Raw genomic sequence first — 12,384 nt, forward strand, 5'->3', positions numbered from 1 at the left:
CTTCCCTCCCCCGCGCTCCCCCCACGCACGTGACTTCCGTCTCCACCCCCTCCCTCCGGAGCATTCTCAATTGGACACAAAGTAACCCTCTCGCTTCCGGGGGGAGGGAGGAGAGAGACGGAGGAAGGCAGCCGGGCGTTCCTGCGATCGCTGCACAAAGGCAGGCGAAGAACCCCCCCCCCCAACTCCCCGGGCTTGCTTTCCGTGCCATCTCCTTAATTCGGATCGCCGTCCCCTTAATTCGGATCCAGGCCCTTAATTCGGATCGCCGCTCCCTTAATTCGAATCAGCGGGTTTTGTTTTTTTTTTTGGTGGGAGAGCAAGGAAAGGGGCGCCTTGGATGCTCAGAAAGTTCACCCTCTCTGAAGCGGCTCCCGGTCCCCCTTCACATGCCCCCCACGATCACCCCCGGAGGCCTGCCCGGGGATGAGGCGGGGGTCTCCCGGGCCCCCCCTCGCGCCCCAGACCCCCGGGTGGGCTAGCCAAGCCAAGGAAGAGCCCGATCCGCCGCCCCCCGTTCTCTTTCCGGGTCGCCGCTTGACCCCCGCTTAGTCCTTCTCCATGGTGCAGATTCTGGCCCTGGTGTGGCGGAGGCTGCTTCGGAAGCGCTGGGTCCTGGGGGTCGTCTTCGGGCTGTCCCTCATCTATTTCCTCAGCAGCACCTTCAAGCAGGTCAGTTGAGACCTCCCCACCCTCTCTCTCTCTCTCTCTCTCTCTCTCTCTCTGGTTTCGTTTTCCGGCGTCTCTGTTATTTGTATCGATCGCGTTTACGGTATACAGTGTATCAAAGTGGCCGACGGGGTTCTCCCCTGCCCCCCAAGTTATCCTTCACACAACAACCCTGTGAGGTAGTTTAGGCTGAGAGGCAGCACTCCGCCCAAGATGGTCCACATGTGAGCGCCATGGGGATTTGAACCCTGGTCTTCCAGGTCCTAGTCTAAAACTCTAACCACTGCGCCATCGCTGCCTCTCACCGTTGGAGGCAGCAGTGCTTCTGAATCCCAGTTGCTGGAAACCTTGTGTTTGTGTCCTGCTTGCTGGTTGTGTGGCCGCTGTGAGAACAGGATGATGGACTTGGAAGGCCCCTGGATCTAATACTATAAACGTTGTTGTTGTTGTTTAGTTGTGTCCGACTCTTCGTGACCCCATGGACCAGAGCACGCCAGGCACTCCTGTCTTCCACTGCCTCCCGCAGTTTGGTCAAACTCATGTTGGTAGCTTCCAGAACACTGTCCAACATCTCGTCCTCTGTCATCCCCTTCTCCTTGTGCCCTCCATCTTTCCCAACATCAGGGTCTTTTCCAGGGAGTCTTCTCTTCTCATGAGGTGGCCAAAGTATTGCAGCCTCAGCTTCAGGATCTGTCCTTCCAGTGAGCACTCAGGGCTGATTTCTTTAAGAATGAAATTAAAAAAATTCCTTCCAGTAGCACCTTAGAGACCAACTAAGTTTGTTATTGGTATGAGCTTTCATGTGCATGCACATTAACTTATTTGGTCTCTAAGGTGCTACTGGAAGGAATTTTTTTATTTTGTTTCGACTACGGCAGACCAACACAGCTACCTACCTCTTCCTTCAGAATGGATAGGTTTGATCTTCTTGCAGTCCATGGGACTCCCAAGAGTCTCCTCCAGCACCATAATTCAAAAGCATCAATTCTTCAGCGATCAGCCTTCTTTATGGTCCAGCTCTCACTTCTATGCATCACTACTGGGAAAACCATAGCTTTAAACATTATGTGTAAACTATAAAAGTTTGCATTTATATAAAGCACAGCACAGCCAATGGTCCGGGAAGGTGAGAGCCGCAGTCCATCACATCTAGAGGGCACCCCCTTGGCTATCCCTGCAATAGAGCTCTCAGGGGTTCAGTGTGCTTTTCACGTTCCACCTTTGTTGAACTCTTTACACAACAACCCTGAAAGGTCGGTCAACGTGGTCACCATCTTGCGGATGTGAAGGGAGGGGCCTGAGGGCCTTGCTTAAGGCGACAGAGTGAACCCAGAGCAGGGGTGAGATTCAAAGGGAAATTTGGCATTACGGATGACCAGCCTCTTTAGGTGCTGGGCTGCCACAGTTCCATACTTCAAGCCCATTGTTTAGCTCAGTAATATACAGTAGTTTCGAACAAAGGAGCTACAAAGGCAATCGTCCCATCTTTTTGCAGGGGCTGCCTCATGCTGACATTTCCCAGAGTGGTTTAACCATCACTCCCTCTTCATAGGAAACTGCAAATTGTAGGTCTTTGAGGGGAACATGGGGGATACCTCCTAATAACTCTCAGCACCCATAACAAGCTGCAGCTCCCAGGGTTCTTTCAGGGAAGCCATGACTGCTTTAAATTTATGGTTGTGATGTAAATTTGTTTATGTATGCCACAACGGCAGCAAGGATACTTTTGGCCCAGAAATGGAAACAGCAGGAACTTCCCACACTGGAAGAATGGCAGACCAAGATGATAGAATACGTAGAATTGGCAAAGTTGATGGGGAAGATCCGAAATCAACACAACGAACTGTTTCAAAAGGACTGGAGCAAATTTATATTATATATGAAAGAACATTGTAAACATTTGAAAACGTTTGTAGGTTTGAGTTGAAATATTTTGTAATGCGAACACAGGGAACTGATTTACATTTAAAGAGGTGAAGTTTATCAAGAAGAAAAGAAGGTAAATAAGTGGATATAGAAATGCTAAGATATAAGTGATTATTTATGGAAGCCAGAATGTGGGATGAGGGGAGGTCAGTGCTCAGTATGAGCAATGCTTTAGGTTATGGAATGACATAATGGAATGTGAATTTGGTAAAATGTAAATTAAATAAAAATAAATAAATGTATGTTGTGATGGTGGCCATAGTTCAGGCGGGTTGTTGTTGTGTTTTTTTTAAAGGGGCTGGATTCAAATCAAAAACATAGGAGCAGTCTGGCTGAAAGGGCAACTTGCAAAATGGTCTCTGCGTGCTCTTTAAATTCACAGATGTAGCAACTTGTGAGACCCATGCATCTCGGGGGGTTTTTGAAACGAGGCATGGGGAACCCACCCCCTAATGGAAAAATACAATGCACAAAATGACCTTTTGAAATCATCTCCCCTGCTGCAGGTTCAGGCAGCATTGGGAGGACAGGACTGTAACTCACTTCCCATGCTCCTCTGTTTTCCGTTTCAGGAAGAGCGAGCCGTACGAGATCGGAATCTCCTCCAGGTGCAGGACGAGGATCACCCGATTGCGTGGAAAGTGCAGTTCAACTCCGGGAATGGCAGCCAGCCTGGTAACCAGTGCCGGAACTCTGTCCAGGGGAAGCTGCTGATCACAGATGAGCTGGGTGAGGCTCCCTCTTCCAAGGGTGGTGTGGTGTAGTGGTTAGTGTTGGCGTAGGACTGGTGAAACATGAGGGCTGTGTTCCATCTCTCCTGATGGAGGCTGCATGCCTCTGGGTACCAGTTCCGGGGAGTTGGGAGTCGCAAGTGGAGAGAGATTCTCATTCCATTTGGTTGGCCACTGTGCGAAAAGAATGCTGTCATTTCCTCATTGTGCCTGAGCTTTTACATAACATAATAAACCACTTCCAGTAATACAGGGGATAGGGCTGGGTGAGATATCAATAAACCAGTTTTAAATCCATATATGATACTGGATTCATAATTTTTGACAGGGTAAAGGGACCCCTGACCATTAGGTCCAGTTGTGACCGACTCTGGGGTTGCGGCCCTCATCTCGCTTTATTGGCCAAGGGAGCCGGTGTACAGCTTCCGGGTCATGTAGCCAGCATGACTAAGCCGCTTCTGGTGAACCAGAGCAGTGCACGGAAATGCAGTTTACCTTCCCGCTGTAGCAGTACCTATTTATCTACTTGCACTTTGACGTGCTTTCGAACTGCTAGGTTGGCAGGAGCAGGGACTGAACAACGGGAGCTCACCTCGTCATGGGGATTCAAACCGCCGACCTTCTGATCGGCAAGTCCTAGGCTCTGTGGTTTAACCCACAGCGCCACCCGCGTCCCTGGTAATATACCCGCGTGACCTGGTAATATATCACAAATCATGATGCATCTTAGGGGTGGGCGATATATCATCCAAAACTGGTTTCAAGTCCATATAATGATACTGTTTTCATAATTTTTGACCTGGCAATATATTGCAAATCACGATATGTGAGTGTGCTGTGCAAAATATCACCATGTGGAGAAAACCATGAAGCCTGCCAATTGCTTCTCCCTAGCTCCATCCTTCTTTCAAACATTGTGATATATCAGTATGTCACGATGTTTAGCTTTAACAAAGTTGAAAACCAGATGTCTCCTGGCCCTAATAGTGGAATGTAGCACAACTTTAGCTCTTCATTTCCATGTTATTTGCAACCAGACTTTTCCTGGAAGCAGATTTCAAGGAAACGAGTGCTAAACTTGCACAGAATTTCCCTGGAAGTGGCATTTACGTCGTGCAGAAGCTCAAGTGCTCAGTAGGAATTGGCAGGGGAAAGCGCAATATACTGCTGTGTAAATGCAGCCATAAGCACCATGCCACTGTAGCACAGTGGAAGAACATTGGATTTGCATGCAAAAGGTTCCTGGTTCAATCCCTGGTAGGGCATGGGGAAGCTCCCTGCTGAATCCCTGGGGAGTTGCTGCCAGTCAGTGTAGACAGTTCTGAGCTAGAGGGGCCAATGACAGCACTCTATGCCCAAGGCAGCACTCTATGTTCTATGGCTTTCCCTAATAAAGTACAGTGGTACCTTGGTTCTCAAATGCCTTGGTACTCAAATGCCTTGGTTCCCAAACACCGAAAACCTGGAAGTACGTGTTCCGGTTTTCGGACGTTTTTCAGAAGCCAAACGTCTGATGCAGCTGTCAGCTATTATTATTTAAAAGTCTGGAATGGATTAATCCGTTTTGCATTACTTTCTTTGGGAAAGCGTCCTTGGTTTTGGAGCGCTTCAGTTTTGGAACGGACTTGCAGAATGGATTAAGTTTGAGAACCAAGGTACCACTGTAGATATTTGTTGTCTCTTCACTCTGATTTCAAACAGTCTAGAATGTCAAGTGCTAATTCCGTCCTCGATATCTCTTCCGGTCTTTTTTTGCGGGGGTGGGGTAGGTTACATCTGCGAAAGGAAGGACTTGCTGATGAATGGCTGCTGTGACGTCAAAGCCCCCAGTGCAAAGCTCTACAGCTGCGAGAGCTGCTTGCCCAACGGATGCTGCAGCATCTACGAAGCCTGCGTTTCCTGCTGTTTGCAGCCCAACAAGGTATGGTGGGTTTTGGCATGAACCCTGGGCACCTGCAGCAAAATGTTGCAGTGCAGCATTGCCGCCTCCTCCACCACAGGAGTGCTTCCCTTCAGGTTGCCAGCCAGCCATGCCCTCTGTTGGAAAACACTTACAGGGCTCAAGCAGGCCATTTGATTTCCTTTGCCATTTGCTGTTTTTTTAACACACACATACCTCTATGTACATATCATATTTTTTGCTCCATAAGACACACTTTTTTCCTCCTAAAAAGTAAGGGGAAGTGTCTGTGCGTCTTATGGAGCGAATGTGTGGTTGATTGCTGGCTCCCTTTCTGGTCCCGCCCCCTTGCCCAGGCCTCCATTGTTGAATGTTCTGTAGAAGGAGGCTGTTTGTTTCCCCAGCGACATGTGACTGGCTCATTAGATTATCTGTTTGGAAACTGTATCTGTAGAAATGGCTCCCTTTCCTTCCTAAAGAAGCTGCAGAACTGTGAGTTGAACCCCATAAAAACAGGACTTTTTCCCTTTGCAAAGTAAGCGCAACAACTTTGAGCTGATCCTCAAAAAAAACCACCACATGAGGCTTTTCCCCTTTGCAAAAGAAGCTGCACAACTGTGAGCTGATCCCCCAAAAAACAGGGCTTTCCCCCTTTCCTCCTCTAAAAACTAGGCGCGTCTTATGGTCAGGTGCGTCTTATGGAGTGAAAAATGCATTATATAATAGATTCTCTAGCACCTGCCTGATTGCATTTCACCCATTTGCAGCCCAGTTCTCCACTTTTAAAAACATTTTTTATTAACCAAAAACAACAACAAAAAGTTCATCCTCCAAAAAGTTTGCAGCTCCTCCCAGTTTGTGTCATCAGCATCGTTCTGTTTGCTCGTGTTTTAATGGGGAATTCAGCGACTCAAAAATGCTTGCCTGCTGGAGATCTCTCAGGGTGAGAGGCTGGGAGGAGACTCCTTTCTCTGTATGGGACAAAAGTTAAGATTTACAATCGTACCTTGGTTGTCGAACGGAATCCGTTCCGGAAGTCCATTTGACTTCCGAAAACATTTGACAACCAAGGCGCAGCTTCCAATTGGCTGCAGGAGCTTCCTGCAACCAATCGGAAGCCGCATCAGATGTTGGGGTTCCACAGAATGTTTGCAAACTGGAACACTCACTTCCAGGTTTGTTGGAGTTCGGAAGCCAAAACATTCGACTCGCAAGGCGTTCGGGATCCAAGGTACGACTGTATTTGTGAGAGAATTCTTCTATCTCTTCTATCTTTTTTTTCTTTTCTTTCTTTTTATTATTATTTGTTTAGATTAGCTTGTCCTTTATAATATTGCGAAAACTGTTAATAAAACTTTGTCCAGAAATAAAAATAGAAAATGCTTGCCCGTTGTCTGCAGCTGCTCCTTCTCCTCCACTGTGCCATTCCTGCCTTCATAACTCTTCTGTTATCACCTAACTTCCGTCTTTCTTTCTTTTTTTAACCCCCAGCAACGGCTCCTGGAGCACTTTCTAAACCGAGCTGCGGTTGCCTTCCGGAACCTCTTCATGGCTGTGGAAGATCACTTTGAGTTGTGCTTGGCTAAGTGCAGGACCTCCTCGCAGGTACGGGGAGAGGTCTGCGGGGCTGACTGAGCAGCAGGTCATGATCTCCTCTGCTCCCATCCTGCTCCTGGTGGGTTAAGTTCAACAGATGAGCAAGAGAACCCACCTGTCAGTCGGGCAGAGGGGATCAATAGCAACCATTCTGGGAAACCCTGTTCTAACCTGGGGTGCCTGGGATTTCAGATGTTGGAATGAATCCACGACAGACGAGTGGCAGGTGTCATATGAGGCGTCTGCCGGGGCGAGCCCCGGAAACTCTCTTTTATTGAATATTACAAACATTGCCACAGGTGTGCTTGTGGCTGATTGGTTGATACAAACACAAAGCAACTTGTTGCTGATTGGTTAACATAGGTACAAGGCGGGAATTACATATAACCATTTATCACTGATAGATTAAAGGCTGGGAACGGAGCTGGAACTAGACAGGCATGAAACCTCCTAATTAAATTATAACTAAAGATTGATATTGAAAGAACATAACATGAAAGAATACAACAATCACGTTCCGTAGATGTGGTCAGCAATGCACTAAGAACAGGTCAGGGTACACTGTTTCATGAACTCAATGGGAACTGTTCAGAACATTCTCAGACTCATGTGCAGAGGCAAAAACTTCCCAGCATCAATAATAATAATAATAGTAATAGTAATAATAATAATAATAATAATAATAATAATAATAAATTTATTTATATCCCTCCCATCTGGCTGGGTTTTCCCAGCCACCCTGGGTGGTTTACAGCATATATGAAAACATAATAAAACACCAAACATTAAAAATCAGAATATCTTATACAGACTATAAATAAACCAATAAATCAATAGAAATAATAACAACAATAACAACAACAACAACAACAACAATAATAGCAATAACAATCCATTTACAGTTATACCTAAATTAAAATAACTGCCAATCCCAGCTAAACATTTAACCAACCCAACAAAAACAAGAAAGAGGAACCTAGATTAAAACCTTTAAAAACATTTTAGCCGACGACATTTGTAGGGTTGCAAGAAGTTTTGTGAGGAGTATTATTAGAAGTATTGTAAAAATGGACAAGGGGGAGGATGATTTGTTAAGAGATGTAAAGGCAATATAAAGTTAAGAAATGCATAAGAAGTGGTTAAAACGGTGGATCATCAGAGGTGGTGATGGAAATCTAAAAAGGTTGTATAAGTGATAAGTTTTGTGGTACATTTTATAATTTATATGTTAAAATTAATTTTAAAAAATATAAATAAATAAAATAAAAACATTTTAGCCAGTTGCCCCAACCCAAGAGTTGTTCTAGCAATGTCCCTCCAGTCTCCTAGGAGCCTCTTTTAGCTGTTCCAGGTGAGTCTGGGCCCTGCCCCCTAGGCCAGGTGGAAATGGCCATGGCAGCAGCAATTTCATGCATGAAAAGCATACAATCGTAGAATTGGAAGGGACCCCAGCAGTCATCTAGTCCAACCCCCTGCAATGCAGGAATCTCGGCTACAGCATCCGCAACGGATGTGCACTCCGTCATTCAGCTGCTGGCCGCGCTTTGTAGCTGCCTGGCAAATCTGCGTCCCTGCATGTGCTCTGTCTTCTTCCCCCACCCTAACAAATATCTCTCTCCCCCCCCCCTTTCTCCCCTTGCCCAGAGTGTGCAGCATGAGAACACCTACCGCAACCCCATTGCGAAATACTGCTACGGGGAATACCCTCCAGACCTCCTGCCAGTGTGATAGCGGCAAGGGGACTGTGGCAGCAAGGAGAGAGAGACGGGAGGCGTTAGCCATTGTGGAACGGTGACATTGTGAGGACACTCGGACACCTGCCTTTGTGCTGCGGCACCCGACTTAGTCTTCCAGGAAAGAGCCTCTTTCATCAACCTGTTGCCGCCTCCCTGCAGTTTGAAAATGGGATGAGGGCAGTGAGAGACCTTCCGTCGGCTGTCGCCAAAGGACTGTGTTCAGACGCGACATCATGGCTACCGTCAGTCCTGCCCCCATTTTGAGATACGAACATAATAGAAGTTGTGTCTCTCTCCCCGTAGCCTGTGGGCCTTCTCTCTCTCTCTCTCTCTCTCTCTCTCTCTCTCTCTCTCGCCTGACCAACAAACACAGTGAATGACAAAAGGTCCCTTTAGATGAGAGAGCAATGCTTGGTTCCTTGCAGGCGAGAAACGTCCTTTATCCTCAAATCATGCCGTGTAAATACAAATTATTTATTGGGATGACACTACGGCTCAAAACATATTGCAGGGTGTTCTAGAAGCCGGTTACAGGATCGTGTTGGCGGCGTTGGTCCAGAGAAAGCACTTCGCTTTAGATTGTTCTCCAGGCTTTGTCATTAATCTTGTTCCTTATGGTCTGATCTTTGAATTGATTTGGCTGTTGCTTGCCAGCAGGGGGCGGTAGCAAATAGCACCGTTTCCTGGCTTTGGAGCTAAATAGAGCTGAGGTTTCTCTGCATATCCGGAGTGGAAATCCCTGGCCTGCGGGCCTATCTGGACCCACCAGGCTTCCCCATTGGGACCAGGGAGCTGTTTTACCCTAGCACCACCCACCTGGTGTCGCCTAAAGAGGCGGCTGTTGCAAGAAAATGGGATTTACAGGCACCGCTGGTCAGCTGATCAGAGCAGTTCTCACAGGGCTTCACAAGCACCTATGATCAGCCTTCTCCCCACATCGCTGTGATGTTTGGTGGTTGTCATGTGGGCAGCCCCCACCCACCTGTCAAATTCAGCCAGCAGGGATTAGTGGGTTGTGGTACTGTGATTAGATGACTGTGGGTTGAGGGAAAGTAAACCAAAAAAACCCACACCTATAAATGCAGTACATAGGGCACAGATGCGTGCAGTTCTGAATCTCTGGTACTGCCGTGTCAGCCCAGTGAGCGAAGCAGTGAATGACCCAAGTAGTGGGGTAGGAGAGGTGAAAATAATGCCAAGGTATTTGACATCTGGCAACCAATGTGCCCCTTTGGTTTCAAGTAGTACATGGGTAGACGAGTCTTTAAAAGCCCGGGACACAAATTCTCACAGCCTTCTAGCAGCTATGGGGACTCATTTGCCAGAAGTCATGTATTTTGCACAGGTATAGGCAAACTCGGGCCTCCAGATGTTTTGAGACTACAGTCCCCATCATCCCTGACCACTGGTCCTGTTAGTTAGGGATGATGGGAGTTGTAGTCCCAAAACATCTGGAGGGCCAAGGTTGCCTATGCCTGATTTAGCGTGATCTCAGGAAGCGTCCACTCAATTCTGACCAGGTCAGTCTCCTGATAGGTGTTGTGCTCTAGGAAGCTTAGTTTGGTCAGAATCGAGAAAACACTTAAATACATTACTTCTGGTAAATGAGTCACCATATCTAGGCTTTGAAGACGTGTACTACCCATGTACAGTGGTACCTCTGGTTGCGAACAGGATCCGTTCCGGAGCCTCCTTCGCAACATGAGCAGAACGCAACCTGCGTGTGCGCGGGTCGCGATTCGCCGCTTCTGCACATGCGCGTGACGCCATTTTGAGCATCTGCGCATGCGTGAGCGGCGAAACCCGGAAGTAACCCTTTCTGGTACTTCTGGGTTGCTGTGGGACACAACCTGAAAAGATGTAACCTGAAAGATATGACTGTATTATCTGAAAGCAAAAGGGAGCATTGGTTGCCAGATGTGGTTTTTTCCTGCTCTCCTACCCCACTAAAGATGCTTTTCTGCTCCATGAGTCATCTGGAGATTGGGAAGCAATCAATGTTTCGTGATGCAGCTGTTTTCCTCTCCTGTGACGTCATCAGGTAGCCTTGGAATGAGCCACCTAGGTGTAGAGCAAGCGTGGGGAACCTGACCATCCAGATGTTACTGAACTACAACTCCCATCATCCTTGAACATGGACCATGCTTGCTGGGGGCTAATGGGAACTGTGATTCAGTGGCATCTCGAGGCCCAGAGGGTTCCCAACATGTGGTGTGGCATCCTGTCCAAGGGTCCTAAACTCAGCTGATGAGTTCTCTCTGACCACAGAAAGCTTTAATCTTCTACTGATCATGGAATACTCTTTGTCGCCTCTGATTTTCCCACTTCCAGTGCCAAACAAATGTCTAAATACACTCCATCACAAACTAAACTTGTTCTCCTCCTGTTTATTGAATGGTGAAATATTCCTCACAGACATGGTTGCTGGCGGGAGACCCCAGCGGTGGACTTTCTGAATAAGGAGTCATTCCTTGTTTGCCCTAGGAAGGCAGCAGTAGCCAACATGGTGCCCTCCGGATATTCTGGACGCTAGATACCATCAGCACAAGCCAATAACTCTGGGATCTTAAACCTGGAGCCTTCCTGATGTTGTTTGGACTACAGCTCCCATCATCCTTGACCACTGATAGTGATGGTTGGGGCTGATGGCAGCACGAGTCCAGTAAATGGCTGGAGCAGTGTGTTCTTCAACCTTTGGTCCCCAGATGTAGGTCGACTACAATACCCATTATCCACAGCCAGCTTAGCTTAACAATCAAGGATGCTGTGCATTGCAGTTCCCACACATTTGGGGACCTAAGGTTAAAAGAACAGCATTCTCGAGCAGGGTTTCCCACACTTGGGTCTCCAGCTCTTTTTGGACTACAATTCTCATCATCCCTGACACTTGGTCCTGCTAGGTAGGGATGAAGGGAGTTGTAGTCCAACAACAGTTGGAGACCCAAGTTTGGGGAACACTGTTCTAGAGGGCGACAGATTTCCAGGCATGCAAAATGTTTCAGTTGCACGGGCTACACAAGTGAGAGAGCGCTGCTTCAGTGCTAAGCATTTAGGAACCCTGAAAAGATAATGGACTTCGGTTTCAAGAGAATGATGAGCGAGTTCTGTTAACCAGTGGCGTAGCGTGGGGGGTGCAGGGGGGGCCGGCCGCACCGGGCACAACATCTGGGGGTTAGGGTTAGGGGGCGCAAATCCACGGGTTAGGGGGCGCAAATTACTTGCCTTGCCCCGGGTGCTGACAACCCACGCTACGCCACTGCTGTTAACGTGCAATGGACTGTCAAGCCACTCTGAAAGAAGTTGCTGGATTGCTGCATTGGTCCAGGTCTGTGTGCAGAAAATAGATCTAGCTAAAAGGCAACACAGGGCAATCTGCATTCATGGCATTGCATCCCTAACTATACAACCTTTGCAAGATATTGCAGGATTATTGCAAAATTTTAGGAGGTTGTATAATCTTAGAACAGTGTGTGGCTGTGGCTATCGCAAAGGGATCCTGCACTTCTGAAACTGCCACAACACTAAAGTAAAAGGTCAAGGTCAAGGACCCCTGATGGTTAAGTCCTGTCAAAGGCGACTATGGGGTTGTGGCACTCATCTCACTTTCAGGCCGAGGGAGCTGGCGTTTGTTCACAGACAGCTTTCCAGGTCATGTGGTCAGCATGACTAAACTGCTACTGGCACACGGAGGACCATGACGAGTGCCAGAGCTCACGAAAACCCCATTTATCTTCCTGCTGCAGCTGTACCTATTTATCTACTTGCACTGGCGTGCTTTCAAACTGCTAGGTTGGCAGAAGCTGGGACAGAGCAACGGGAGCTCACC

General features: G+C 47.7%; 1 protein-coding gene across 1 annotated transcript; it reads left to right on the forward strand.

Annotated features, from left to right (window-relative positions):
- Positions 1-66: 66 nt before the first annotated feature.
- On the forward strand, positions 67-10,929 carry SPRING1 (SREBF pathway regulator in golgi 1). The gene is made up of 5 exons (XM_080986510.1): positions 67-672; positions 3,168-3,324; positions 5,096-5,247; positions 6,718-6,831; positions 8,467-10,929. Exons 1-5 carry the CDS (start codon positions 562-564, stop codon positions 8,548-8,550), a joined length of 618 nt encoding a protein of 205 aa, XP_080842636.1. The 5' UTR covers positions 67-561; the 3' UTR covers positions 8,551-10,929.
- Positions 10,930-12,384: the final 1,455 nt, after the last annotated feature.

The sequence above is a fragment of the Podarcis pityusensis genome (assembly GCF_964106645.2).
Source record: "Podarcis pityusensis genome assembly, chromosome: 16".
In the NCBI taxonomy this organism is placed as follows: Eukaryota; Metazoa; Chordata; class Lepidosauria; order Squamata; family Lacertidae; genus Podarcis; species Podarcis pityusensis.

Coding starts and splice junctions, on each gene's coding strand:
- SPRING1 (XM_080986510.1), top strand. CDS start 562: ATGGTGCAGATTCTGGCCCTGGTGTGGCGGAGGCTGCTTCGGAAGCGC. Junction 5,248..6,717: donor GCTGTTTGCAGCCCAACAAG/GTATGGTGGGTT, acceptor TTTAACCCCCAG/CAACGGCTCCTGGAGCACTT. Junction 6,832..8,466: donor AGTGCAGGACCTCCTCGCAG/GTACGGGGAGAG, acceptor CCCCTTGCCCAG/AGTGTGCAGCATGAGAACAC.